At 55.5% G+C, this 26,835-nt stretch overlaps 1 protein-coding gene across 2 annotated transcripts in view; it reads right to left on the bottom strand.

Moving 5' to 3' along the window:
- SPG7 (SPG7 matrix AAA peptidase subunit, paraplegin) overlaps positions 1-15,288 on the bottom strand; it is a 40,433-nt gene extending 25,145 nt beyond the window's left edge. For both annotated transcript variants that reach the window (XM_062177201.1, XM_062177202.1), the window contains exons 1-4: positions 15,097-15,288; positions 11,823-11,925; positions 8,328-8,414; positions 1,337-1,578 (exon numbers count right to left, since the gene is read on the bottom strand). In XM_062177201.1, coding sequence (XP_062033185.1) covers positions 1,337-1,578; positions 8,328-8,414; positions 11,823-11,925; positions 15,097-15,276 — 612 coding nt within the window. In that variant the 5' untranslated portion in view covers positions 15,277-15,288. The remainder of the gene's footprint in view (positions 1-1,336; positions 1,579-8,327; positions 8,415-11,822; positions 11,926-15,096) is intronic.
- Positions 15,289-26,835: the final 11,547 nt, after the last annotated feature.

Genomic DNA, 26,835 nt, shown 5'->3' with positions numbered 1-26,835 from the left:
GTGGCTGCCTGCAACGCACACGTGCGGATGTGAAAGGCCTCACAAGGCCTAGTGCCACACTGTCCAAACTTTTAACAAATGAGGAGAAGGAGATGAAAGAAATGTGATAGAAGGGCCAGCGCTGAGGCTCAGCGGGTTAAAGCCCCAGCCTGCAGTGCCAGCATCCCATATGGGCGCCAGTTGGAGTCCCAGCTGCTCCTCTTCCGATCCAGCTCTCTGCTGTGGCCTGGAAAAGCAGAACAAGATGGCCCAAGTCCTTGGGCCCCTGCACCCACATGGGAGACCTGGATGGAGTTCTGAGCTCCTTGTTTGGCACCGCTGTTCTGGGCATTTGGGGAGTGAATGAGTGAATGCAAGATCTCTGTCTCTCCGCCTTTAAAATGCAATGAAAATGAATGCATTTACATTATTAGCAAAAGCAGTTCTCAGGGCCAGCATGGAGGTAACCGAAAACCATGGAGAGGGGTCACCTTCTGGTATTAATGCCCACTGTGTGAATCTAAGAGGGGTGTCGCAGCGACTGGGAGAGACACAAGACAAGCAGATGGGAGAAAGCATGGGGTTGGGGGCTCCTTCTCACTGTGGAGCCTTCCAAGGCCCAGCCTCATCACAGCTCCCTCTGGCGCCAGAGGGGCTGACAGCTCACGGCTGTCACCTCGGGGCGCCCCTGTCAGCTCTGAAGAGCCCTCCGCCTGACACAGATGCCACTCCCCTCGGCCCAGACACTGCATCTCTACCGTGTCATCTCAGTCCCTCATCACAGTGCACACCCCATGGGGTTTCTCCCAGGGGCACGTGAGCAGAGGGCCCTGCTCTCCTCTCTCCAAGGCCTGGTCCTCAGCTCACTCCTCTCACCAGCCTCAGGGTGCAGCTCTGTCCACGCTGCAGGCAGTCCCTGCTGCTGAGGACCCATTCCGTCTCCGTTCTCTGCTGCAGGCCCTGCCCTCCCCCAGAGATGCTCCTCAGCTGCTCAGGTGAACTCCCCTGTTCCTGCGTGACTCTGCCAGAGCCCCTCCTGCCGACTGCCCAGCCCAGCCGGCAAGACCACAGCGCTGCAGCCTCCCCGCCTCAGTCCCCACGGCCAGAGTTTCCACTTGAACCAAGCTGCTCTTGACTTCCTGTTCTTCCTCTCTGGACACAGCTCCCACAGCCACTGTGGGCCTTAGCAGCACCATGCAGAACTCCACTGACACCACTGTCCCCAACAACAAGCCCCCACTGTCTTCCTGCAGTTCTGCTGTGTGGAGCTGCCACACAGAAATCTGGCCCCACTCGGCTCATTTTAGGACACACACATGTGGGGTGGGCTGAAGGGGAAGGCCCCGTCCTCACTCACCGGCCGTCCGAACACCACAGCTCCTGGGTGCAGGTAGACTTCCACCACGTCGCTCTCAGGCACCACCTGCACCCGCTGCACCTCGCCCTTGGCCAGCATCTCGTTGACAAAGTCGCTCCAGGAGATGTTGCCACCGCTGGTGCTGAAGGAATTCAGCAGGCTCATGATGACGGCGATGACAAACAGCGTGCGCAGCCGCTCCCGGTACATCTGGTCCTCCCGCTCCTTCCGCCTCCTCTCCTCTGGCCAGCCAGGGGCAGAGGGAGAAGACACAAGCACAGCAGGGGGAGTCAGAGGACACTCCAGAGCCACAGCAGGTAACCCACATATCCTTTTTTTTAAAAAATCATTTATTTCTAGTTACTGGGAAGGCAAAGAGAGAGATCTTCCATCCACTGGTGCAGGGCTGGGCCAGGCCAAAGACAAGAACCTAGACTCCACCCACGCCTCCTAGCATCACTGAGCTATCACCCCCTGCCTCCTGTGCAGGCAGGGTGCCAGCCCCGACCCTTCCATATGGGCTGAGGGCAACCCAAGCACTGGCTCCACCCACTGTGCTGCAATATTGGGCTCTATCCCTTCCTTGGGAAAAACTCAACTCAGAAGTTGCAGCATCCAGTTTCCTACAAGATTCTGCCTTTTTGCCAACGTAGCAAAAAGCAAACACGACTTATGTGTGGAGATGGCCAACACTCTGTTCACTGATGTTACTTCAGACAGAAGCGGGAGTAGGTCCCACCAGCTCAGACCGGAAGAACAGGTCCCCACATGGCGCAGCCTCCCTAGCACCACCATGCTACTGCAACTTTACACGCTTTTCCCGGCAAGTATACGCTGACAAAGCTACAAGTACAGCCTTCAGACCTGAGTACATACTATATACTATCAACAGGTTGTGTGCAGCATAATATGAGTTATTAAACATAAAACAAATACCTTTTATCACAACTTGCCTCAAATAAAACCTTCCAACCCCACTGAACCCTTATACGCCTGTCTCCCTCCCTACCCAACCAGCATCCTGAACTTAGTATTTGTTAAATGAGCAACATTTAAGTTGTGGGGGCCAATGCTGTGGCGTAAGGGGTAAAGCCACAGCCTGCAGTGCCAGCATCCTATATGGGTGCCAGTTTGAAACCCGGCTGCTCTACTTCAAATATATATATAAATCTTAAAAACAAAACAAAAAAATAACTAAGTTGTGGAGACTGACGTCTTGTGTAGTGATTGAAATGTGGCTTAGAATGCCTGCATCCCTTATTGGAATGCCTGGGTTCAAGTCCTAGCTCTATTTTTTTTTTGGACAGGCAGAGTTAGTGAGAAAGAGAGAGAGAGAGAGAGAAAGGTCTTCCTTTTTCCACGCAAATGGCCGCCACAGCCAGGGCGCTGTGGCCAGTGTGCTGCGCCGATCTGAAGCCAGGAGCCAGGTGCTTCCTCCTGGTCATCTATGCAGGTGCAGGGCCCAAGGACCTGGGCCATCCTCCACTGCCTTCCCGGGCCATAGCAGAGAGCTGGACTGGAAGAGGAGCAACTGGGACAGAATCCAGCGCCCCGACCGGGACTAGAACCTGGTGTGCCGGCGCCGCAGGCGGAGGATTAGCCTAGTGAGCTGTGGCGCCGGCTTTTTTTTTTTTTTTTTAAAAGATTTATTTATTTGAGGCCGGCGCCGCAGTTCACTAGGCTAATCCTCCGCCTGCGGCACCGGCATAATAGGTTCTAGTCCAGGTCGGGGCGCCGGATTCTGTCCCGGTTGCCCCTCTTTCAGGCCAGCTCTCTGCTGTGGCCAGGGAGTGCAGAGGAGGATGGCCCAAGTGCTTGAGCCCTACACCCCATGGGAGACCAGGAGAAGCACCTGGCTCCTGCCTTTGGATCAGCGCAGTGCACCAGCCGCGGCGGCCCTTGGAGGGTGAACCAATGGCAAAAGGAAGACCTTTCTCTCTGTCTGTCCACTCTGCCTGTCCAAAAAAAAAAAAAAAAGATTTATTTATTTGAAAGTCAGAGTTACACAGAGAGGAGAGGCAGAGAGAGAGAGAGAGAGAGAGAGAGAGAGGGAGGGAGGGAGAGAGGGAGGGAGGGAGAGAGGTCTTCCATCCGCTGGTTCACTCCCCAGTTAGCCGCAATGGCCGGAGCTACACTGATCCGAAGCCAGGAGCCAGGAGCTTCTTCCGGGTCTCCCACATGGGTGCAGGGGCCCAAGGACTTGGGCCATCTTCTGCTGCTTTCTCAGGCCACAGCAGAGAGCTGGATTGGAAGAGGAGCAGCCGGGACTCAAACTGGCACCCATATGGGATGCCGGCGCTTCAGGCCAGGGCGTTAACCTGCTGCGCCACAGTGCTGTCCCCCTAGCTCTACTTTTAATCCAGCATCCTGCTAATGAGCACCCTGGGAGACAGCAGGTGATGGCTCAAGTACTTAGTCTCAGTCACCGACAAGGGAGACCTGGTTTGAATTCCCAACTCCAGACTTGAGCCTGGCCCAGACCCAGCCATTGCAGGAATTTGGGGAGTGAATTAGCATGTAAGAGATCTTGCTCAAAAGTAAATAAAATTTTAAAAATTAAAAAGCATCTCACACTCTAAGCTTTGACACTCTGAGCAAGAATTTCTAATCAAATGAAAGCACAGGGAGGATTTGGTCTCTGCTTTCTTCAGAAAATCCAACCCTTTTCAAGGTGCAACCCATGGAGCCCCACAACGCGGCTTCTCGCTGCCATGCTGGGTCCCACGCCTCACTTGGCAGAGACTGCGGGGGAGGGCAGGCACACTCAAGTCTGGAATTGTTAGTTTCTTCTGATTGCTTAGGATGACTTGCTGAGAGCTCAGGTTTCCCATCAAGTTCTGTCTAGCTGAAAGATTTCTGTATTTCTGTATTTACTTTGAAAGTCAAAGTTACAGAGACAGAATGATCTTCCATCCACTGTTTTACTCCTCTCATGGATGGAATGGCCAGTGCTGTGCCAGGCCAAAGCCAGGAACCAGGAGTTTCTTCCAGTTCCCTACATGGGTGGCAGGGGCCAAACACCTGGCCATCTTCTGCTGCTTTTCCCGGGGCATTAGCAGGAAGTCGGGTAGGAAGTGGAGCAGCCAGGACTCAAACTCACACTCAAACCCGTATGGGATGCTTTACCCTCTATGCCACAATGCCAGCCCCCAAATAATATTAAAATTCAGCTTCACCCCCCCGCCTAGCCAAGGAGGACATGCTAGAGGTGCAGGAGACATTAATACTGCCTTACAAGGCGTGCTGGAGGCCACCCTCACCGTGACAGCCCAGCCCACTCTGCCCATGTGCAGCCAGCTGTCTGAGCCGTCTGTGTGCAACCCTAAGCTGGCCTTGCGAAGGATTAGGATTAGTTTGACAAATGAGGGACTGGGCAGTCCCTTGTGAAACTGACCAAGACGGAGAACCGGGGAAGCAACCGGCTGTAGTGCGGCCATGGTCAGGGCTGGCACAAGGAGGCTCAGGCCCAGGGCACCCGCACAGAGAACTTCAAATGCTCACTGGGGCTGGCGCTGTTGCATACTAAGTAAAGCCACCATGTGCAATGCCAGCATCCCATATGGGCACCCGTTCGTGTCCTGGCTACTCCACTTCTGATCCAGCTCCCTGTTAACAGCCTGGGAAAAGCAGCGGAAGACAGCCCAAATGTTTGTGCCCTTGCCACCCACCTGGGAGACCCAGATGAAGTTCCTGGCTCCTGGCTTTAGCCCAGCCATTGTGGCCACGTGGGGAGTGAACCAGAAGACTGAAGATCTCTCTCTCTCTAATTCTTCCAAACAAGTACATAAACAAATCTTTTAAAAAAGTGGGCTGGCTTTCAGGAGAAGTAAGACTCATCATGCATGAAATTGTAAGAGCCAATGCCATGGACATAACAGAGAATCAGTAAGGAAAGACACACACAGGACTAGCTAACAAAACTACGATCTCTGAGGAGTAAGAGAGGACACCAAAACCGACCCCAAGATCCTACACGGAAGATGACAGGCAAACGGCACTCCTACCAACAGGAAGACCCTCTGCCCCCTTCCCACAAAGCCCCCAGTTTCTTTCCAAACCAAGGCCAGGCATCAACCAGCACCGGACACCACTCTGGAGCTGTCTGACCTTCCTTCAACCTGCGCGTGCTCGCTGCTCCTGGGAGAACATGTTGGGGATGTCTCACACACACCCCATGTATTCACACAGCTTGACACAATGCAGACTCACGTGGAGCCGAGGGCCTCCTGTGCCATCAACTCCAGCCACTGGACAGCAGCCCACAGGACCAGAGGCAAGTCTTCTCACTAGCATTCTTCTTGGGGGAACAATCAGAACTGTTTTTTCACTAGGCCTGATCCTCTTTCCGTTTATCCAAGCTATTCATGCGTCAGCAGTCTGCTCCTGGGGTGAGCGTCTGGTGCAGCAGTCAATCAGTCCTCGGGCCCTGTCTGAGTCCTCCCTCCGCTTCCCATCAAACCGCCTGTGCACACCCGGGGAGGCAGCAGTGCCGCTCAGGTACCTGGGTCCCTGCTGTCCGTGTGGGCGACTTGGATGGAGTTCCTGGCTCCTGGCTTCAGCCTGACTCAGTCCTAGCTGCCACAGCATTTTGGGAGTGAACCAGCAGATAAAAGGTTTTTCTCTTTCTGCCTTCCAGATATACAAAGGTAAAAAAATATTTTTCAAATGACAATAAATGAAGACTGAACAGTCTGTTCCTGGGACAGGTATCTGATCCAGCATTTAAGACACCAGCTGGCACCACACCCTTACTTGGAGTGCCTGAGGGAGACCCCAGGCTCCAGCTCCCAACTCCAGCTTCCTGCTAATGTGCACCCTATAAAGCAGCAGCAGTGGCTCAAGTACTTGGGTTTCTGCTACCCACATGGAAGACCTGGACTGAGTTCCTAGTTCCTAGTATCAGCCTGGCCCAGTCCTGGCCATTGCAGGCATCAGGGGAGCAATCAGTGGATGGAAGCTCATTTTTCTGATGCTGTCTGCCTCTTGGAAAAAACAAAACAAAACATAGTTTGTTGCTTTTCATCAGCAAGTGGTAACCCAAGCAGTTGCTCTTTGTGGACCTGGATCTGCAACCACTCAGAGCAGCTGATGCTCCAGGAGAGACAGAAGTGCTCTCACATCCCCAGCATGATGGACGATGGCGCGAAGGAGGCTGAGAAGGCAGGCTGAGGACCAGCCACTGGGCTGTGCCCCTAGTCCCGAGATTTCACAAGCAAACAGCTCTCTCCACAACCACAACAGGCCCGGGGAACCCAGGGGAGGGTCTCACACATATAACTATCCTCTGATGCAAATTTCACAGACATTGTGATCTTTATCCTGTTTTCCTGAGGCAGCCACAACTCAGTCCCAAATGGACAAGCAGATGAAGCCAAGAACAGCCCCACACCCAGCCACCTGCGCCTCACCAGACACACACAGCTGCGGGATGCACAGGAGGAGCCAGCGGAAGTTCCGCTCTGCCGTCACCAGGCGGCCACAATGCTTGCTGGAACAGTAACCTGCATCGGGCACTGAAACAGGCCAACAGTGACAGCAAGACAGCTGCCACGGCTTTTCCTCCCAAGCATCAGAGAAGGGAACACACACGTATCTGCACAACACACACCCCACCTAGACAGTGCAGAATGCCTGAGCCGACCCACCCTTCCCACAGCAGGAACTCTTTTTTTTTTTTTTTAACTACAAAGCCTTTGCCATGTAACACATGAAATATTTCCCTATATGTTTTCCAACTCAAGATGTGCTTTTTGAGTTTAACGATGTAACCCATTTAGAATTCACTGTGGTATATGAAATAAGAAGCTAATTTAGAGGCCACCACTGTGGCACAGTGAGTGAAGCCTCTGCTTGGGACGCTGCAATCCCAAACGGGCACCAGTGTTGGCCGCTCCACTTCCAATCTAGCTCCCTGCTAATGGCCAGAGAAAAGCAGTGGAAGATGCCAAATGTTTGGGCCCCTGCCACCCATATGGGAAACCTGGATGAAGCTCCTGGCTCCTGGCTTCAGTCTAGCCTAGCTCCAACTGTTGCGGCCATGTGGGGAGTGAACAAGCAGATGGAAGATCCCTCTCTCTCTCCCTCCCTCTCTCTGTAACTATGCCTTTCAAATAAAGCAAATAAATATTTAAAAAAAAGAAAAAAAGACACTGCTTGGGACGACCACATCACAGGGCCTGGTTAGGATTCCCAGCTCTGCTCCTGACTCCAGCTTCCTGCTACTGCACACCCTGGGAGGCCACAGATGGTGACTCTAGTACTCGGGTCTAGTACATCCCTGTGAGACACCCAGACGGAGCTTTTGGCTTCTGGCCTTGGCATGGCCCAGCCCAAGCTCTCACAGGCATTTGGGAGAATGAACTGACAGATGGAAGATCTCTATTTTTCTCTGCCTTTCAAGCAAATGAAATTACAAAAGAAAAAAAAAAAAAGAGGAGAGGGGCTAGCATTTTGCTGCCCCGGGTTAAACCACTGTGGGGTTCCCTTATTGGAGTGCTGGTTTGAGTCCTGGCTGCTCTATTTCTGACCCGGATTCCTAATACTCCTAGGAAGGCAGTGGCTAACTGCTCAAGTTCTTAGGCCCCTGCCACCCATGTTGGGGACCCAGATAGAGTTCCTGGCTGTTGTGGTCATTTGGGGAGTGAACCAGCAGATGGGAGCTCTTAATTCACTTTTTGTTGCTCTGCCTTTTGAGGAAATAAATAAATGAATCCTAGAAAAGAGCCTGGCTCTCGGGGTGGGTGTTCTTCACCACTTAGGGTACACACATCCTGCATCAGATGCCAGTTTGAGTCCTGGCACCTCCACTTCCAAACCAGCTTCCTGCTAATCTGCACCCTGGAAACACAGAAGACCCAGTGTGAGCACCCAGGTCCTGGCCGCGGCCTGGCCCAGCCTTGGTTGTTAGAGGCATTGGCAGTGAAACAGCAGATGGATCATTCTTTCACATAAATAAAAATTAAAAAACAGAAAGCACAGCAGATGCACATACCTTCATCCTCAGGGGTCTTCCCCTTGGATCTGTCACTGTCCTTGTTCTTCTGCTTCCTCCCTGAGCTGTTAAAAAAGCAAACACCACCTGCAAGCAACACAGAAAGACGTTAACCACCAGAGTCTGCAACAACAGGGCTGGCCTAGACAAACCGTGAATTCTCAACCAAATCACAACGGACAATATCTGAAGCACTGGCCATAAGATTCACAAGCTTGAGATAAAGATGCATATCCTTCTATCACTTTTTTTAAAAATTTATTTAAGAGATAGAGTTACAGACAGTGAGAAGGATACAGAGAGAAAGGTTCTCTCTCTGTTGGTTCACTCCCCAAATGGCCATCACGGCTGGAGCTGTGCCGATCCAAAGCCAGGAGCCAGGTGCCTCCTCCTGGTCTCCCATGCGGGTGCAGGGGCCCAAGCACTTGGGCCATCTTCCACTGCCTTCCTGGGCCACAGCAGAGAGCTGGACAGGAAGAGGAGCAACCAGGACTAGAACCGGCACTCATATGGGATGCTGGTGCTGCAGGTAGAGGATTAGCCAAGTGAGCCATGGCACCGGCCCCTATCATTCTTAATATAGCACAATGTTTGCTAATTGCAGAACAAAAATAAGGCTAAATAACTTTGGTATTTGAACAGCTAATGTGAAGGAATAAAAATTGATTATGTACGTAAGTTTGAGAAAATGGCCTGAGTTGGGGGAACAACTCCTTCAATTTATAAAGTCAATTAAACACCAGGCAGAAGTGGCCCGTACTCATGATGTAGCAGCAGCAGCCCAGTCCTCACTGCCTGGAGACGGGCCAGCAGGACACCCTCTGCAGAGAGGCGCCATGTTAGTTCATGTCTGGACAGGCCAGGGTTTAGCAATGGGGGAGGGGACAGCACTGTGGCATAGCAGGTAAAGCTGCCGCTTGTAGTGCCAGCACCCCATATGGGTGCCGGTTCGAGTCCCAGCTGCTCCACTTCTGATCCAGCTCTCTGCTGTGGCCTGGGAAAGCAGCAGAAGATGGCCCAAGTCCTTGGGCCCCTGCACCCACGTGGGAGACTTGGAAGAGGCTCCTTGCTCCTGGCTTCAGATCAGCCCAGCTCCAGCTGTTGCGGCCATTTGGGGAGTAAACCAGCAGATGGAAGACTTTTCTCTCTCTCTGCCTCTGCCTCTCTATAACTCTTTCAAATACATAAATAAATCTTTAAAGAAAAAAAAAAAAGAATAGAAGTGGGGGGAGGCGGGATAGGCGTCATGGCACAGCAAGTGAAGTTGTTGCTTGGGACCCCCACATCCCTCATCAGAGTGCCTGGTTCGAGTTCCATCTGCTCCACTTCCAATTCAGCCTCCTCTATGGACCCTAGGAGGCAGCAGGTGATGTGTGAAGTGCTCTGGCCCCTGCCACTCTGTGGGAGACTTGGAATGAGTCCAGGCTCCTGGCTGTAGCCTGGCCTAGTCCTGGCTGGTACAGGCAATTGGTAAATGAACCAGCAGATATAAAATTTATGTGTTTCTTTCTATCTCTCTCTCTCTGTTGCTCTGGCTTTCAAGTAGATGAAAATGGAAGGGAGGGAGGGAGGGAGGGAGGAAGGAAGGGGCAAAGTCCCACATCCATGACCTGACCCTCACTTTCTTCACGAAACCATCAACGGAACGCACAGGACAGCAGTCCTGATTGCCACCTGAAGCTGACCGGACCAAGCTGCGTCCAGGCCACAACTGCAGTTCAGAGACCCTGGCAGAGGGCAGCAGCACCAGCTGTGTGATGTGAGCAGGAGGCATGATTTTACCTTTTCTCCTTAGGAATCTTTAATCTAAGGTCTAGAGACCACAGCACGCCACAAGGTTCATTAAAGGTACAGTCCGATTTAACAGCAAATTATTGTGGGTGTTTCTAGTTACCTTCTGACATAAAACATTTGGAGCCACTCTGTAGATCCTTAGTAGAGTTTTGGAAATGACTCAATAAGAACCTTTTCCAGATTGCCCAACGATTGCCACAAATCAGAACTCAAAACAAAATAAGTAAAAAGAGCTAAGAGAAACTCCTGCTGTAGAAACCTGCGACCCAGCGTACACCGCCGAGGCACAGCAAGCCAGTGCCCAACAGCAGCAGCTGGAAGAAAGCGTGGATTTCTTTTTCAGTGCAGAGCAAAGAGTGCCACAGCTACAGCTCAATTCCTGGGGGGTGGTGTGTCTTACAAAGCGGGGTTGAGCAGCACACGGCCAGCTCTGTGTGGCTCTCTGGTTGATCCAGTGCCGTGGACGTGCTGTGTTGGTCAACTGTAGGCTGGCAAGAAGACACAGTGATGGCAAAGTGGGCTCCAGGCGTCTGAGGTCTACAGGTGGACTGGTTATTGCTGCTTGGTCAGAACGGCCTAGGGTCAGGGCAGCAGCAGGAGGGCGGCCTGTGAGTGCTGAATCCTGGAGCCTGGAGCTTTGCAGCCGCCCTGACCACGTGCTGCTCCCTTAGTTCAGCGATTCAATCTCTAGTAAGAAGACTTGCAGCCATCAAGTGGGGGCAGAGAACTGCAGCTGAGGTCCACGTGACAGGCAGGGGGGCAGGGGCGGCTTCACTCCCACGTAGTAAACCTCACTCAGACTGTCCAAGGACCGAGGACCGAGAGGGCGCACAATGAGCAGGAAGCAAAGGTCCTCTTGGAGGTTTTTTAGGCTTCTTCAGCAGCGTGAAAGCAGAATCGGTGCCGTGGCACTGCGGGTTTAGCTGCCACGTGAGATGCAGCGCCGTGGCACTGCGGGTTTAGCTGCCACGTGAGATGCAGCGCCGTGGCACTGCGGGTTTAGCTGCCACGTGAGATGCCCACATCCCACACAGGAGTGCTGACTCAAACCCCAGCTGCCCTGGGGCCGGCGCCGGGGCACTGCAGTGTTAGAGCCACCGCCTGCAGAGCTGGCATCCCATATGGTGGCTGGATCAAGTACCCACTGCTCCACTTATGATCCAGCTCCCTGTTAAAAAGACTGGGAAAGCAGTGGAGGATAGCCCTAGTGCTTCGGTCCCTGCGCCCACGTAGGAGACCCAAAAGAAGTTCCTGGCTTTGGTCTGGTCCAGCCCTGGTTGTTGGGGCCATCTGGGAGGTGAACCAGAAGATGGAAGATTTGTTTCTCCTCTCTCTCTGTATCTCTGCCTTTCAAGTAAATCAATAAATCCTTAAAAAAAAAATCTGGCTGTTCTGCTTCTGATCCAGCTTCCCACTGATGTGCCCGAGAAGGCAGCGGATGACGCCTCAGGGCTTGGGTTCCTCTCAGCACGTGGGAGACCAGGATGGAGCTCCAGGCTCCTGGCCTCAGCCTGGTCCAGGCCCAGCCATTATGGACGTGATGGACATGTCAGGAGTGAACCAGCGTATGGAGGATCTTTCTCTGTGTCTGCCTCTTTCATTTTTTGAAGTAAGTAAAACTTGAAAGAAACACTAATATTATCCTAACACAGTCACAAGCAACAGGCGCTGCCTTGTCACTTGTCTTTAGCTGATACACACCTAAAAGTCGCCAGAGTCTGACTGGATCTGGAAGCAGATGCTGTTTCAGTATCAATCCAGTCGTCCCCTCAAAGGCAGACGTTAGCTGCTGACACTGAAGTATCTGGAAACAAACAGCACTCAGGGTCACACTGGTACCACCGTACTCGGGGTCACACTGGTACTACAGCACTCGGGGTCACACAGGCACACTGTACTCGGGGTCACACTGGCACCACAGTACTCGGGGTCACACTGGCACCACCGTACTCGGGGTCACACTGGCACCACAGCACTTGGGGGTCACACAGGCACCACCATACTCGGGGTCACACTGGCACCACAGTACTCGGGGTCACACTGGCACCACCGTACTCGGGGTCACACTGGCACCACAGCACTTGGGGTCACACTGGCACCACAGTACTCGGGGTCACACTGGCACCACCGTACTCAGGGTCACACTGGCACCACCACACTCGGGGTCACACTGGCACCACAGCACTCGGGGTCACACTGGCACCACAGTACTCGGGGTCACACTGGCACCACCGTACTCAGGGTCACACTGGCACCACCGTACTCAGGGTCACACTGGCACCACCGTACTCGGGGTCACACTGGTACTACAGCACTCGGGGTCACACAGGCACCACTGTACTCGAGGTCACACTGGCACCACCATATTTGGGGTCACACTGGCACCACAGCACTCGGGGTCACACTGGCACCACCGTACTCGGGGTCACACTGGCACCACAGTACTCGGGGTCACACTGGCACCACCGTACTCGGGGTCACACTGGCACCACAGCACTTGGGGGTCACACAGGCACCACCATACTCGGGGTCACACTGGCACCACCGCACTCGGGGTCACACTGGCACCACCGCACTCGGGGTCACACTGGCACCACAGCACTTGGGGTCACACTGGCACCACCGTATTTGGGGTCACACTGGCACCACCGCACTTGGGGTCACACTGGCACCACCGTATTTGGGGTCACACTGGCACCACCGCACTTGGGGTCTCACGGGTCCACAGCACTCGGGGTCTCACTGGTACCACAGCACTCGGGGTCACACTGGCACCACAGCACTCGGGGCCACACTGGCACCACCGCACTTGGGGTCACACTGGCACCACCGTACTCGGGGTCACACTGGCACTACCGTACTCGGGGGTCACACTGGCACCACAGTACTTGGGGTTCACACAAGCACCACCGTACTCGGGGTCACACTGGCACCACAGCACTCGGGGTCACACTGGCACCACCGCACTTGGGGTCTCACTGGTACCACAGCACTCGGGGTCACACTGGCACCACAGCACTTGGGGTCACACTGGCACCACCATACTCGGAGTCACACTGGCACTACCGTACTTGGGGTCACACTGGCACCACAGTACTCGGGGTCACACAGGCACCACCGTACTCGGGGTCACACTGGCACCACAGCACTCGGGGTCACACTGGCACCACAGCACTCGGGGTCACACTGGCACCACAGCACTCGGGGTCACACTGGCACCACAGTACTCTGGGTCACACTGGCACCACAGCACTCGGGGTCACACTGGCACCACAGTACTCGGGGTCACACTGGCACCACCGCACTCGGGGTCACACTGGCACCACCGCATTCGGGGTCACACTGGCACCACCGCACTCGGGGTCACACTGGCACCACCGCACTCGGGGTCACACTGGCACCACCGCACTCGGGGTCACACTGGCACCACCGTACTCGTGGTCACACTGGCACCACCGTACTTGTGGTCACACTGGCACCACAGTACTCGGGGGTCACACTGGCACTACCGTACTCGGGGTCACACTGGCACCACCATACTCGGGGTCACACTGGCACCACCGCATTCGGGGTCACACTGGCACCACCATACTCGGGGCCCCATTGGCACCACAGTATTCAAACAATGCAGACCGCAGGCACTGGGCACAGCAGCGGAGACAGCACTGGGGACCCGCAGCCCCTGCTGCAGTGTCTGGGTTCAAGCCAAGAGCCCCTCCCGACTCCAGCTTCCTGCTACCGTGCACCCGCGGAGACAGCAGAAGATGGCTCAAGACCTTGCTCTCCTGACACCTGTGGGAGAGACCAGTGTGCAGTTCCTCGCTCTCAGCTTTGGCCTGGCCTGGGACCAGCTGTTGCAGGCATTTGGAGAGTGAACCAGCAGATTAGAGATCTATATCTCTCAATTAAAAAACAGTAAAAGTTTCAATAAAAAATTTAAAGCTCAAATACAAATTTGCTTACAATGCCCTGAAATGTGACTTAATATCTGACCATTATTTCAAAGTTGTGAAGTAGCAAAGCAACAGCTGCTGAGCCAGTCAAAGGCTGGAGCTGACTGCCCTGCACCGCCCAGGCCCTCGCAGGACGCCAGGGGCGGTTCTCCAAGGCTGCAGCTCAGACCGCTTCTGTGCTCCTGGCCCCAACTCCCTGACGAACCCCACCAGGTACCAAGGCAGCGCGCCAGGTTAAGTGGCCGCCTGCAGTGCCAGCATGCCATATGGGTGCCGAGCCAGCTCCCTAACGCTCCTGGGGAAACAACCGAGGATGCCCAAGTTATCGCTCCCAGCTCCTGGCTTCAGCTGGGCCCAGCCATTCCGGCCAAGATGGAAGACATCTCCGGCTCTGCCTTTCAAATGAATACATTTTATTTTTAGACCAACGGTCCGGTTTAATTTGTTCCATCTCTCTACTGTCACTTGTTTAAATTCTGTCCTCAGGGCATCCCTGCCCAGCTGTCTCCGGCCCCCTCGTGGGTTAGTGCCACAGCCAGGACAGGGGTCAGCACCGCGGGGGGCAGGCCTGGACCCTTCCTGTCACCACTGCCGGCCCGGCAAGCCGAGGTCACCCTGGCGTGCTGGGGGCCATACCAGCCGGTGAGGCAGCCTACTGCATTTCTCGCGGCACAGAACAGGATGTGCAATAAATCGGCACGGGCCTTCGGGTTCAGCGCGGCCACGGGTCCGGGTTTAGTAAGTTACCTATAATCTATAATTTCAACAGTCCCTCACAGATCACGGTAAAACATGACGCACTAAGGGAGAGCCGCACACGCCGGGGCTGCTCCGGGGTTCGGGCGCCGGCCCTGCCGTCCCGGGGGAGACCCGGGAGGGGGCCGTGCGCCTCTCCCGCAGAACCAACGGCGACGCCACAGCACTGCCCGCAGCCCAGCTCCGCCAGAAGCCGCACACCCGCACACCGCGTACACCCCGGGAAAGGCCGCAGCCCGGGCTCAGGGGGCCGCCCGCGGGGTTACCTGTCGGGCGCCGCCTCCAGCCCCGGCACGGCCCATCGGAGGCCTGAGGGCCACGTACGGCCGCCTGCTCCAGGCTCCGCTAGCGACGCCCGGGCTCCAAGAAGGGCCTGGGCGCCACAGCCGCACAGGACCGGGACCCCGGCCTGGCCGAAAGCCGCGCAGCAGCAGCACTGCCGCCATCTTGGCCAGAGACCTGCGCCTGCGCAATCTGGGGGCTTTCCCTGGGCGTCAGCGCGAGCAGGGCCTCCTCAGGGCGCCTGCGCAGTCGGGCTAGGGCGGGCCCCCCGCGGCGCCTGCGCAGTCGGGGGCTTCCGCCGGACGTCTACCCCGGCAGGGCCTCCTTGGGGCACCTGCGCGTTGGGGGCCTCGCCTGCGCCTGGGGTCTGGTTCTCGTTTATTCCTGCGGAGCCGGCGGCCTGGGGCGCTTCTCACCCCAGCGCCGACTGAGAGCCGTCCCGAGGCCCAGCCGTGGCGTCTGCTCCCTGCCTGGACGGAAGCGGGGGCGGTGCCCGGGCGGGCGGCCTCCGTCCCTGGGAGCCCGGAGCGCCGCCTGCACCGGGAGGGCGGAGGACGGGGCGGCCCTGCTGCGCCCCGGCTCCGGAAGGTTCGCTGTCGCCCGGCCCCGGGCTTGCGTGCCTCGCTGTGCGCCCGCCGGCTGCGCTGGGCGGAGAGCTCGCTGAGTGAACGTGGCGGCGCGTGCTCTGGGGGTCCCTATTTCCCTAGCAAAGCCGGCCGAGCAGGCGGTCAGTACCTGCTGTACAGCGAGGAAGCGTCCCTCCGGGTGTGCGCAGGCCGCCCCCGGGGTCCGGGGTGCTGGCGCTCACCTCTGCAGAGGGCTGTGTGTGCGGAGCAGCCGCGGGCCCGGCTGCCTCCGCCGGCCTCCCGCTCCCCACAGCGGGGCAGGTGAGAGTCCTTGGGCCCTGGCCACCCCCGTGGGAGGCTTGGGCTTCAGCCTCACGCAGCCCCTGAGCTGTGGGCATCTGTGGAATCAGCTCATGGTTGGGCGTTCTGACTCTGCCCCTCGGAGGGATGAGATGGCCGTGCCAGTTTGTGGTCGTCTGGCCAGCCTGGTCCCGTGACTGCAGTCAGGCTCCCTGGGCAGCTTGTGCTGTGCAGCCCCGGCAGGAAGTGACCAGCACCCAGCCCTTGGCAGGTGACCTGTGACTCAGCCTCAGTAGCACGGGTGGCCTGGAAACCACTTGTTCCGCCCTGGAAGGCAACCACAGGCGGGACTCCAAATTCAGTACATCTATAGCAGACTCGTTTTTAAGGTTCTGTTTGTTTATTTGAGAGGTCTTTCACCCACTGGTTCACTCCCCAAATGGCCTCAATGCCCATAGCTGGGCCAATCCAAAGCCAGGAGCTTCTTCCAGGTCTCCCACGCCGGTGCAGGGGCCCAAGGACTTGGGACATCCTCCACTGCTTCCCCAGGCCATAGCGGAGAGCTGGATCAGAATTGGAGCAGCAGGACAGGAACCGGTGCTGGAGGTGGAGGTTTAGCCTACTATGCCACAGTGGGCAGGCTAATTTTTAAGTTGGTAATTCTGTATGGCCTGTGAGTGATGTTATAAATATCCCAGTGGCCCTTGGTAGGAAAAAGGTTCTCGAAGTCTGCTCCAGCAAAGGCTAGGCTTGGGCACGGTGGGTTGAGGCTCTGGTTGGGACACCTGCATCTCACGTTGGAGTGCTGGTTCGAGTCCACCTACTCCGTGAAATGCACCTGGGCAGGTGGTGGATGATGGCCCCAGCGCTTGGGACCCTGCCAGCCACATGGGAGACTTGGATGGAGTTCTGAGGCTTTAGCCTGGCCCAGCCCTGGCTGTTGGAGGCATTTGGGAAATGAAACAGCAAATGGAAAAATCTGTCTCCCCTCTCTGTCACTCTACATTTCAAATAGATACATTTTTATAAAGCCTTCAGCAAAGCTGATCATTTTTTATTTGAAAGAGTCCCACAGAAAGAGGGAAAGACACAAATGGCCACAAAGGTTGGGTCTGGCCGGGCAGACCAGGAGCCAGGAATCCTGTCCAGGTCTCCGGTGTGCTGGCAGGGACCCGAGCGCTTCGGCAGTCTCCGCGGTGGTTCAGGCCCGTGAGCAGGGAGCACGATGGGAAGCGGAGTGGCCGCAGTTGCTGACGTTGCAGGCAGTGGCCTACTGCCCTGTGTGTTTAGGGAAGAGTATAATTAGCCATTTTAATGTCGATGGAATTGTTGCTGTCCTCTCCTGGCCGGGGGTGACTGGATCCCGTCCTCGGCCGAGGATCACCTGGAACAGGGTGTTAACCTCTCCAACCCTCAATTTTCTCTTCAGTAAAATGGGGATAATAATTAGCTACAAAGCTAGGTTAATGTCAGCCTTGATTTTCCCACAGGGTTGTTGTGAGAGAAAGTGCAGTAAACGCACGTGAAAGCAGCTCTGAGCAACAGAAGGCAGAGCCGCACTCACAACTGCGGTTTGAGGGTGGCTGTGTCCCAGGCCCTGCCGGGGTGGCAGGGATCAGACACCGAGCACTGCCTCGGGCAGCAGGGCCCCCGTGGTCTGGACCCCGGGGGAGGGTGCCTAGGACAGCCAGTTCCCGATCTCCCTTCACCCGCAGACCTGCCGCGGAGTGGGGCGCCTGCGTTCCTTTGCTCCCGCTGTTTCCTTCCCTGCCTTTATTCCCCGTGGACGTGTGGACTTTGTCCCCTGTGCACCCAGGCCACCATAGCTCTGCGATCTGCTGCTGCGTGGGAGGTGACTCCTCTGGTCACAGAGGGGACACTATGAGAGGTCCCACTACAGCCCTCTGGGCCTGGGGGGACCAACCCCTCCCACCCACACTGTGACATCTGCCCTTTGCCAGGCCAGCTGCCCTGAGCTTTAAGATGGTTAATAAGGGAGCTGGGGACGGAGATGACCTGGGTCCTTCTGGGTTAAGGTCTTTGCTTCTTACCAGTATCTCAGCAAATAATTACTGCTGCTTCCCAAGCTGGCAGCTCCTGAGCTCCCCCCCCCCCCCCACACACACACACTGCTGCTGTCACACCTGCCCTGGCGTGCAGAGCTGAGGCCCTGTGGGAGCCGCCACACAGCTCTGCACCTGGACACCTGTCTAACCTAGAAGGCTCCTAGAGAGTAGCACCTTGTGGGGTGTTTGGAAACAACTTCATCTCTGAATTTTGGCGAATGTTGTTAAGCTCTTTGTCCAGAAAGTTTCTTTTCATGCCATTTATTAACTAACTGGGTTTTAGCTCATATATATATATAAAACAAGATTTTGTAATCACTGTTTGTTCTTCCTGAAAAAAAAGATTTTTTTTAATTTACTTTGAAAGAGTTACAGGCCGGCGCCGTGGCTCAATAGGCTAATCCTCCGCCTGCGGCACCGGCACACCGGGTTCTAGTCCCAGTCAGGGCGCCGGATTCTGTCCCAGTTGCTCCTCTTCCAGGCCAGCTCTCTGCTGTGGCCCGGGAGTGCAGTGGAGGATGGCCCAAGTGCTAGGGGCCTGCACCCCATGGGAGACCAGGAGAGGCACCTGACTCCTGGCTTCGGATTGGCACAGCGTGCCGGCTGCAGCAGCCATTGGGGGGTGAACCAACGGAAAAGGAAGACCTTTCTCTCTGTCCCTCTGTCTCACTGTCCACTTGTCCACTCTGCTTGTCAAATAAAAAAAAAAAAGAGTTACAGAATGTTGGGGAGAGGAGAGGTCTTCCATCCTCTGGTTCACTCCCCAGATGGCCGCAATGGCCAGAGCTGGGCCAGGCCAAAGCCAGGAGCCAGGGGCTTCATCTGGGTCTCCCATATGGGTGGCGGGGGCCCAAGCACTTGGGCCATCTTCTGCTGTTTTTCCCAGGCTGTTAGCAGGGAGCAAGATCGGAAAGTGCAGCAGCCAGGACATGAGCCAGCGCCTATATGGGATGCCAGGGTTGCAGGCTTTATCCAATATGCCACAGGACCAGCCCCTGAAAAGTGCATTTCTACAAGCAAAAAACCTGCGACTAAACAGCTGCACGCTCTCTAGTGCTTCCTAGAAAGGCTGGGTGTGGGATTTTGACCAGACACTTGGTAAGAGGGACGTGGAGCTGGCACATTCTGGGTTCTTTCTGCACACCATTCACCCCCGTGCTGGGCAGTACCTAGCAGAGCCATGCAGCGTGGACAGGTAGCTCACGGCACTCCTGAGGACGGTGGAGCGCGGGGGATTTGAGGCGAGGACTGACAAGGTCTGTCTTGAAGGCGTCATTTCGGCTCCTGCCGGAGACCCTTGGGCGAAAAGGTGGGCACAGGGGAGGCCCGGAGGAGGCTGCAGCTGCCACCCCCACCCCAGAGGAAAAGCTGCCCCGGCCCAGAGAGAGGAGCTGGCTCTCCACCAGGCAGGAAAGCCAGATTCTCTTGTGCTTATTCTTTCGCTTGGCTGCCCTTTCTGGTCGGCAGCTGAGCCTGGAGTCGGCACCGTATGGCTGCAGTGACGGCCCCAGCCTAGCTCCTAAGCAAGGGGACAGGCTCGTGACCACTAGGGTTAGTGTCGAAGGGGAAGCTGGTACAGCTGTTCTGGGTGCTGCTTCCTTTTCCGTGTAGCTTAAAGGGCTGGTTCACAGAGCAGGTGGTGGCTTCCATGCAGAATTTTATCTGTGGCCTGCTCGGGAGCCTTCTGGCTGTGGGTCACTGGCAGACCAGACCCGGGCTGGGCGATGGGGGCTCGGCTCGCAGCCCCTCAGAGGAGCCTGTGTTGCTCCTGGAGCTCCTGGCAAGCTCTGGCAGGAGGGAAGAGTGGACTGGGTTAAGTGTGAGATGCTTCGAGCCACAGCACGCAGTCTGGGTTCTGCCATCTTATTCTGAATTTTGTGTCTTGTTTAGCTTGTCGTTTGTTTATTTGGGCCCTGGGGCAATCCTGGCTGAGTTCCGTTTCATAAACAGAACAGAATATAACAAATCCCGTCAACTGCACCTATGCTGGTAAGGGGAACTGAGGCACCTGTGCAGGGCCGCCTGGTGCCACGAGCACCGGTGTCCTGCTGGTCTCGCAGTGGCGTGGAGGCTGACCCAGGGCCACGGGCAATTTATAGTCATTTAAGACGCGGGACAGCCCAGCAGCACTTCTCTATTTAACGCCTTTGAATTCTAACCCTTTATCTTCTGAATACCTTTTTAAAAAAATTTATTTATTTATTTGAAAGGCAGATACAGAGATGGTGGGAGAGAGATCGCTTTTGGCTGCTGGTTCATTCCCCCAAATGGCCACAACGCCCAGAGCTGGGCCAAGTCAAAGCCAGGAGCCTGGAGCTCTGTCCTTGTCATCCGTGTGGGTGCAGAGACCCAACTACTTGGGCCATCCTCCACTGCTTCCTCAGGCCATTAGCAGGGAGCTGGACTGGAAGTGGAGCAACCAGGACTCAAACCAGCACCCATATGGGATGCTGGCATCACAGGCAGTGGCTTAACCTACTGTGCCACAACACTGGCCCCTCCGAACACCTTTAATAAAAATTTTGGGAAAAAAAAAGGGGGGGGGGCAGAGCTGTGGCACAGTGGGTTAATGCCCTGGCCTGAAGCGTCGGCATCCCATATGGGCACTGGTTGAGTCCCGGCTGCTTCACCTCCGATCCAGCTCTCTGCTGTTGCCTGGGAAAGCAGTAGAGGATGGCCCGAGTCCTTGGGCCCTGCACCCACATGGGAGACCTGGAGGAAGCTCCTGGCTCCTGGCTTCAGATTGGCGCAGCTCCAGCCATTGCGGCCAATTGGGGAGTAAACCATTGGATGGAAGACCTCTCTCTCTCTCTCTCTGACTCTCCTCTCTGTGTAACTCTTTCAAATAACAAATAAATAAATCTTTAAAAAAAAAGGATTTTAGGGCTGGCACTGTGGCATAGTGGGTAAAGCCACCACCTGCAGTGCTGGCATCCCATATGGGTACTGGTTCAAGCTCTCTGCTATGGCCTGGGAAAGCAGCAGAAGATGGCCCAAGTCCTTGGACCCCTGCACCCATGTGGGAGACCTGGAAGAAGCTCCTGGCTCCTGGCTCCTGGCTTCGGATCGGTGCAGCTCCGGCCGTTGTGGTGAACTGGGGAGTGAGCCAGTGGATGAAGACCCCTCTCTCTCTCTGCCTTTCCTTCTCTGTGTAACTGTGACTTTCAAGTAAATAAATAAATTTAAAAAAAAATTTTAAAAAAAGATTTATTGAATTAATTAGGAAGGCAGAGTTAGGGAGAGACAGAAAGCCAGGGTAGATAGAGTGCCTCCATCTGCTGGTTTATACCTCAAATGGCTGCAGTGGCTGGGGCTGGGCGAGGCTGAGGCCGGGAGCCTGGGTCTCCCATGTGGGTAGCAGGGTCCCAGCACCTGCTGCATCCCAGGATGCACCTCAGCAGAGGCGTAGGAGCTGGGAGTTGAACCAGGCACTGCTGCGCCAAATGCCCGCCCTGCCTGCTATGCGTCCTTGCTCCCCACTCAGCAGCCCCACAGCTAAGAGCTCTTCTCAGTGCCCAAACCCCCTGTGCTGCACTCAGTCCAATGCTGCCTGTGCCACACGGAGGCGTCACGTCCAAGCCTCTGTGAAGTGGACGTCAACTCAGTCTTCCAACCTAAGCCTTCCCTGAGCGGCAGCAGCTGTCGCCTCCACGCTGCCCTCGAGCTCCGTCTCCATGCGCCCGACACTCATGCTGAGACAAGACCCAGCGCAGCGTGTCCAGCGTGGAAGGCTCACCCTGTGTGTTGCGTAGTTGATAACAACTGAAATAAAATGTGAAGCAGCATTGGCAGCATCGAACAGCCTAGGCATTTCCTCGGTTCATAACGGTGGTTAGCACTTAGGTCTTCTGCGTGTACAGAGCCATGTGGAAGGATTGTGACTCGAGTCACCACCTGGGGTGCCTGCATCTGTATCTCAGCGTCTGGCTCAAGTCTGGGCTCCTCCACTTGCGATCAGGCATCCTGCGGGCAGCAGATGATGGCTTAAGCACATAGGTCCTGCCACTCTGTGGGAGGTGAGGATGGGACAGAGAGATCACTCATTGGTTCACTCCCCAAATACCTGCAACAGCTGGGGCTGGACTAGGCCAAAACCAGGAACCAGAACTCCACCCTGGTCTCCCACACGGGTGGCAGGGACCTAACTACATGAGCACTCAGCCACTGCTTTCCCGGGTGTGGTAGCAGGAAGCTGGATCAGAAGCAGCAGCCAGGACTTGAACTGGTGCTGCAGGGCGGACGCCGCTGTCACAGCAGTGCTTACCGCACTGTAAGTCAGTGGCTGCCTTTGCTTATCCTGACCTTCGGCCAAATCAGTGCATCCTCATTAACACAGCAGGTGTACATACAGCCCAAGAAAGCTTGTTGCGGAGTCAAACAATGGGTGGAAGAATTTTGCTTCTCTTTCAAATAATTTAAAAACAATAATGTGTGATCGTCACAAGAATCCTAGCTGGCAGGTGCTGTTGTGAGCCCATTGCCCTGAGGTCACAGGTGAAGAAGGGGCAGGGCTGGGGGCCAGGCAGTCTGCGGCCACAGTGTACATTTTCTTAAAAAAGATGATTTTAAATGTGAAGGTGTAGACACAGGGAGAGAATCTGAGAACGAAGATCTGCTGGCTCACTCCCCAAAAGCCTGCGACAGCCAGGGCTGGGCCAGGCTGGATCCGGGAGCTCCATCCAGGGCTCCCGTGTGGGTGGAAGGAACCCGACTTCAGCCGATCTCTGCTGAACACCTGGGTGTGTGTTAGCAGGAATCTGGAATGCAGAGTGGAGCCAGGATTTGAACCCAGGCATTCCAACACGGCGGGTAGGCGTCCCCAGCAGTGTGCTGACAGTGGTCCCACTCCTGCCCCGAGCCTGGGCTCTGAACCAGTGTCCCAGCAGTGAGCTGACAGTGGTCTCCCACTCTTGCCTTCACACAGTGATTGTATGGAGAGTGGTTGGTGTGGATCTTTCTCCAGGAAGACAGAGTATAAGCCCAGTGCAGACTCTAATTGTGAGTACTCAAGCATTAAGTACAGCTTGTGCCTAATTTAAAGAATGTACTCATCTTTGTGGCTCTGCCCATGCATACCTAACTTCCTTGGTCAGTGCTGTGCTGTGCAGGTAACAGCTGAACCTGTCCCAGTGCAAGATGCTGTGGTGCTGAATCTAAGCCAACAGCCCCCAAGCTTTTGGGTTTCTGGGCCTCTTGAGGTTTTGTTTTGTTTTTAAAGATTTATTTGTTTATTTGAGAGGCAGAGAGAGAGATCAGTATTCCATCCACTGGTTCACTCCCAAAATGATCGCAATGGCTAGGGCTAAATCACAGTGCCGGCTCTTGTTTTCATTTTTTAAATATTTATTTATTATTTATTTGAAAGGCAGAGTTACAGACAGGGAGACACAGTTCTTCCATCTGCTGGTTCCCTTACAAAATGACTGTAATGCCTAGGGCTGGGCCTAGTGAAAAGTCTGGGTCTCCCATGTGGGTGTAGTGGGTGACTGCTTTCCCAGGCTCATCAGTAGGGAGCTGGATCAGAAGTGGAGCAGCCAGAATTCGAACTAGTGCCTGAATAGGCTGCCAGCATTGCAAGTGGTGCCACAATGCCAGGCCCCTCTTTAGGCTCTTTAAAACCAATGAAACTGGGGCCGGCGCTGTGGCGTAGCAGGTAAAGCCGCCACCTGCAGTGGCGGCATCCCATATAGGTGCCAGTTTGAGTCCTGGCTGCTGCATTTCCCATCCAGCTCTCTGCTATGGCCTGGGAAAGCAGAAGAAGATGGCCCAAGTCCTTGGGCCTTACACTGGTGTGGGAGACCCGGAGGAGGCTCCTGGCTCCTAGCTTTGGATCGGCTTAGCTCTAGCCATTTGGGGAGTGAACCAGCGATGGAAGACCTCTGTCTCTCTGCCTCTGCCTCTGCCTCTGTGTAGCTCTGCCCTTCAAATAAATAAAACCTTTTTTAAAAAATTGAGACCGAAGTGCTTTTGCTTATGTGGGTTGTATCTACGGATGTTCTCTGTTGGCACTGAAGCTGAGAAACACTGACAGCACAGTCACAGCCATCGCGGCTGTCACAACGCTGGCACCGAGACACACCACACTGGCTCTGGACAGCTCCATGGACATTCCCAAGACAAGGGGGAAACAGCAGCCCCTCAGTGTTAACCTGAGGTGCGTACACCTTGCTGCCTCCCACAAAGGGTTCTGGGAGCCCAGGCCACCCACTTGAAGTGCAGGTGGCCTAAATCAATCATGGTGAGTCTCCCAGCTCCCTCTCGTGTAGTTTTTCACTGAAGGCCCTGGGCTGGGCAGTAGCATTGGGGTGAAGCAGAACTGGCTCCCATGATGTCACCGAGTTGCTGAACCGGGCAGCCTGGAAGCTGCGTTTGGACTTTGTGTTCTGTGCAGGAGATGTCTGGACTGGTGCAGGCTGAGCGGGGACTGGTCCATGCAGGGCAAAGCATCCTGGGGCTGCTGTCAGCCTGCCCTCTGCACGGAGGACACGCCACCCCTGCACTGCTGCCGCTGCCCTTCTGCAGCTTCCCCCCCAAGACCAAGCCGGCTGTGAGCTTCGTACACGGAAAAAGGAATCCTGCGCTGGGTTCAAGATTTCCCCTGGGAGCCTTTCTCCGGGTAACATCCTGAAGTATCCAGAGGGGATCTGAGTAATCTGTTCTGGGATCTTTGCTGAATTCAGCAGTAGCGAACGTGAACAGACCAGGGCAGGGCTCGCCTGAGGATGCTGTGCCGACGGCTGGCCAGTGTCACTCAGCCGTGCGGCCGCACTTCCCAACACCTCCGTGGCTGGGGTGTTGACATGAATGCAAAGGGCCACACACACACGAGGTGCACACTCATGGGACAATGTTTACAGTCCTTACTTTCTGACCTGGACTGTCAGGCGTTTCAGATTCTGGCCACAGCTGGAGCCACAGTGCTCAGAACGCTGGCATGCAGCCACCCTCAGCCCCTCTTCCCACTTGAGTCCTTACGTAGAGCATGCTACGCAACGTGACAGCCCTCTGGGAGACTTCTCCCTACCTTCAGTCATCCTACTTGGACTGTAAGATTTACTATGTAGTGATTAACTGATCATCTGCTTTGGCTTTAAAATGATACCAAAACTGGGGCAGACGCTTGGTGCGGTGGTTAGGAGGCTGTTAGACACCTGCACACCACGTTGGAATGCCCGGTTTGAGTCCTGGCTACTCTGAGCTTCTGATCCTAGTAGTGCATCCTGGAGGTAGCAGGTGCTGGCTCAAGTGCCTGCGCCCCTACCACTCACAAGTCACACCTAGATACAGTTCTGCCCTCCTGGCTTTGGCCTGACCCAGCCTTGGCTCATGTGGGCATTTGGGGAGTGAACCAGCAAGTGAGGAGCTCTCTAGCTCTCTCTGTTTTCTCCCTTTCTGATGCTCTGCCTTTCAAATAAAAAAATACATTAGTAAGGCCGGCGCCGTGGCTCAACAGGCTAATCCTCCGCCTTGCGGCGCCGGCACACCGGGTTCTAGTCCCGGTTGGGGCACCGATCCTGTCCCGGTTGCCCCTCTTCCAGGCCAGCTCTCTGCTGTGGCTAGGGAGTGCAGTGGAGGATGGCCCAAGTCCTTGGGTCCTGCACCCCATGGGAGACCAGGAGAAGCACCTGGCTCCTGCCATCGGAACAGCGCGGTGCGCCGGCCGCAGCGCGCTACCGCGGCGGCCATTGGAGGGTGAACCAACGGCAAAAGGAAGACCTTTCTCTCTGTCTCTCTCTCTCACTGTCCACTCTGCCTGTCAAAAAAAAAAAAAAAAATACATTAGTAAATAAAAAAATTTAAAGGCAGGGTTACAGAGACAAGGACAGAGTGCTTGGGCCCTGCACCCACATGGGGGACCTGGGGAGGCTCCTGGCTTTGGATCGGCCCAGCTCTGGCCATTGTGGCCATTTGGGGAGTGGGCCAGCGGATGGAGGACCTCTCAACATCTCTCCCCCTCTTTCAGATAAATGAATCAATATTTTTTAAAAATGGCAATTTTTTTTTTATTTTTTTTGACAGGCAGAGTGGACAGTGAGAGAGAGACAGAGAGAAAGGTCTTCCTTTTGCCGTTGGTTCACCCTCCAATGGCCGCCGCGGTAGCGCGCTGCGGCCGGCGCACCGCGCTGATCCGTTGACAGGAGCCAGGTACTTCTCCTGGTCTCCCATGGGGTGCAGGGCCCAAGCACTTGGGCCATCCTCCACTGCACTCCCTGGCCACAGCAGAGAGCTGGCCTGGAAGAGGGGCAACCGGGACAGGATCGGTGCCCCGACCGGGACTAGAACCCGGTGTGCCGGCGCCGCAAGGCGGAGGATTAGCCTAGTGAGCCGCGGCGCCGGCCAAAAATGGCAATTTTTGTTATGTGCATTTTACCACAATTAAAATGGGGGCTGGGGGGGAGTAAGAGAAAAACGTTAGTATCTGAAAAAGAAAATCCACAGCTGAGGGACTACAGAGCGCGTCTGGGGCGGTGCTGGTGCTGGCCAGGTCAAGGCCAGAGCCTGGGGCTTTTCCTTGGCTGTGGTTTTGGAGGGCAGCAAACCTCAGCGCTCTGGGAACCAGAAAGGAAAACACGGAATGACTTCCTGTGAAGTGTGCGCTGCTTCCTGATTCCAGCGCCGAGAACACGGAGGGGCTGTGTGAGCACAGGCCACAGGGAGGAGGCGGGGGGGAAGGTGCTGTGTGGAAGAGGAAGTGGACCATCAGCAGGGAAGCCGGGCTGCCGCCTCAGCACTGACCTCTGCCCAGCCTGCGGGAAGCGGGGAGGGGCCGATCCGCAGGCCCTGGCACTCC

This window comes from Lepus europaeus, chromosome 19, assembly GCF_033115175.1.
Source record: "Lepus europaeus isolate LE1 chromosome 19, mLepTim1.pri, whole genome shotgun sequence".
NCBI lineage: Eukaryota > Metazoa > Chordata > Mammalia > Lagomorpha > Leporidae > Lepus > Lepus europaeus.
The sequence above is the reverse complement of the archived record's forward strand: the minus strand, read 5'-3'. Positions and strand labels throughout refer to the sequence as shown.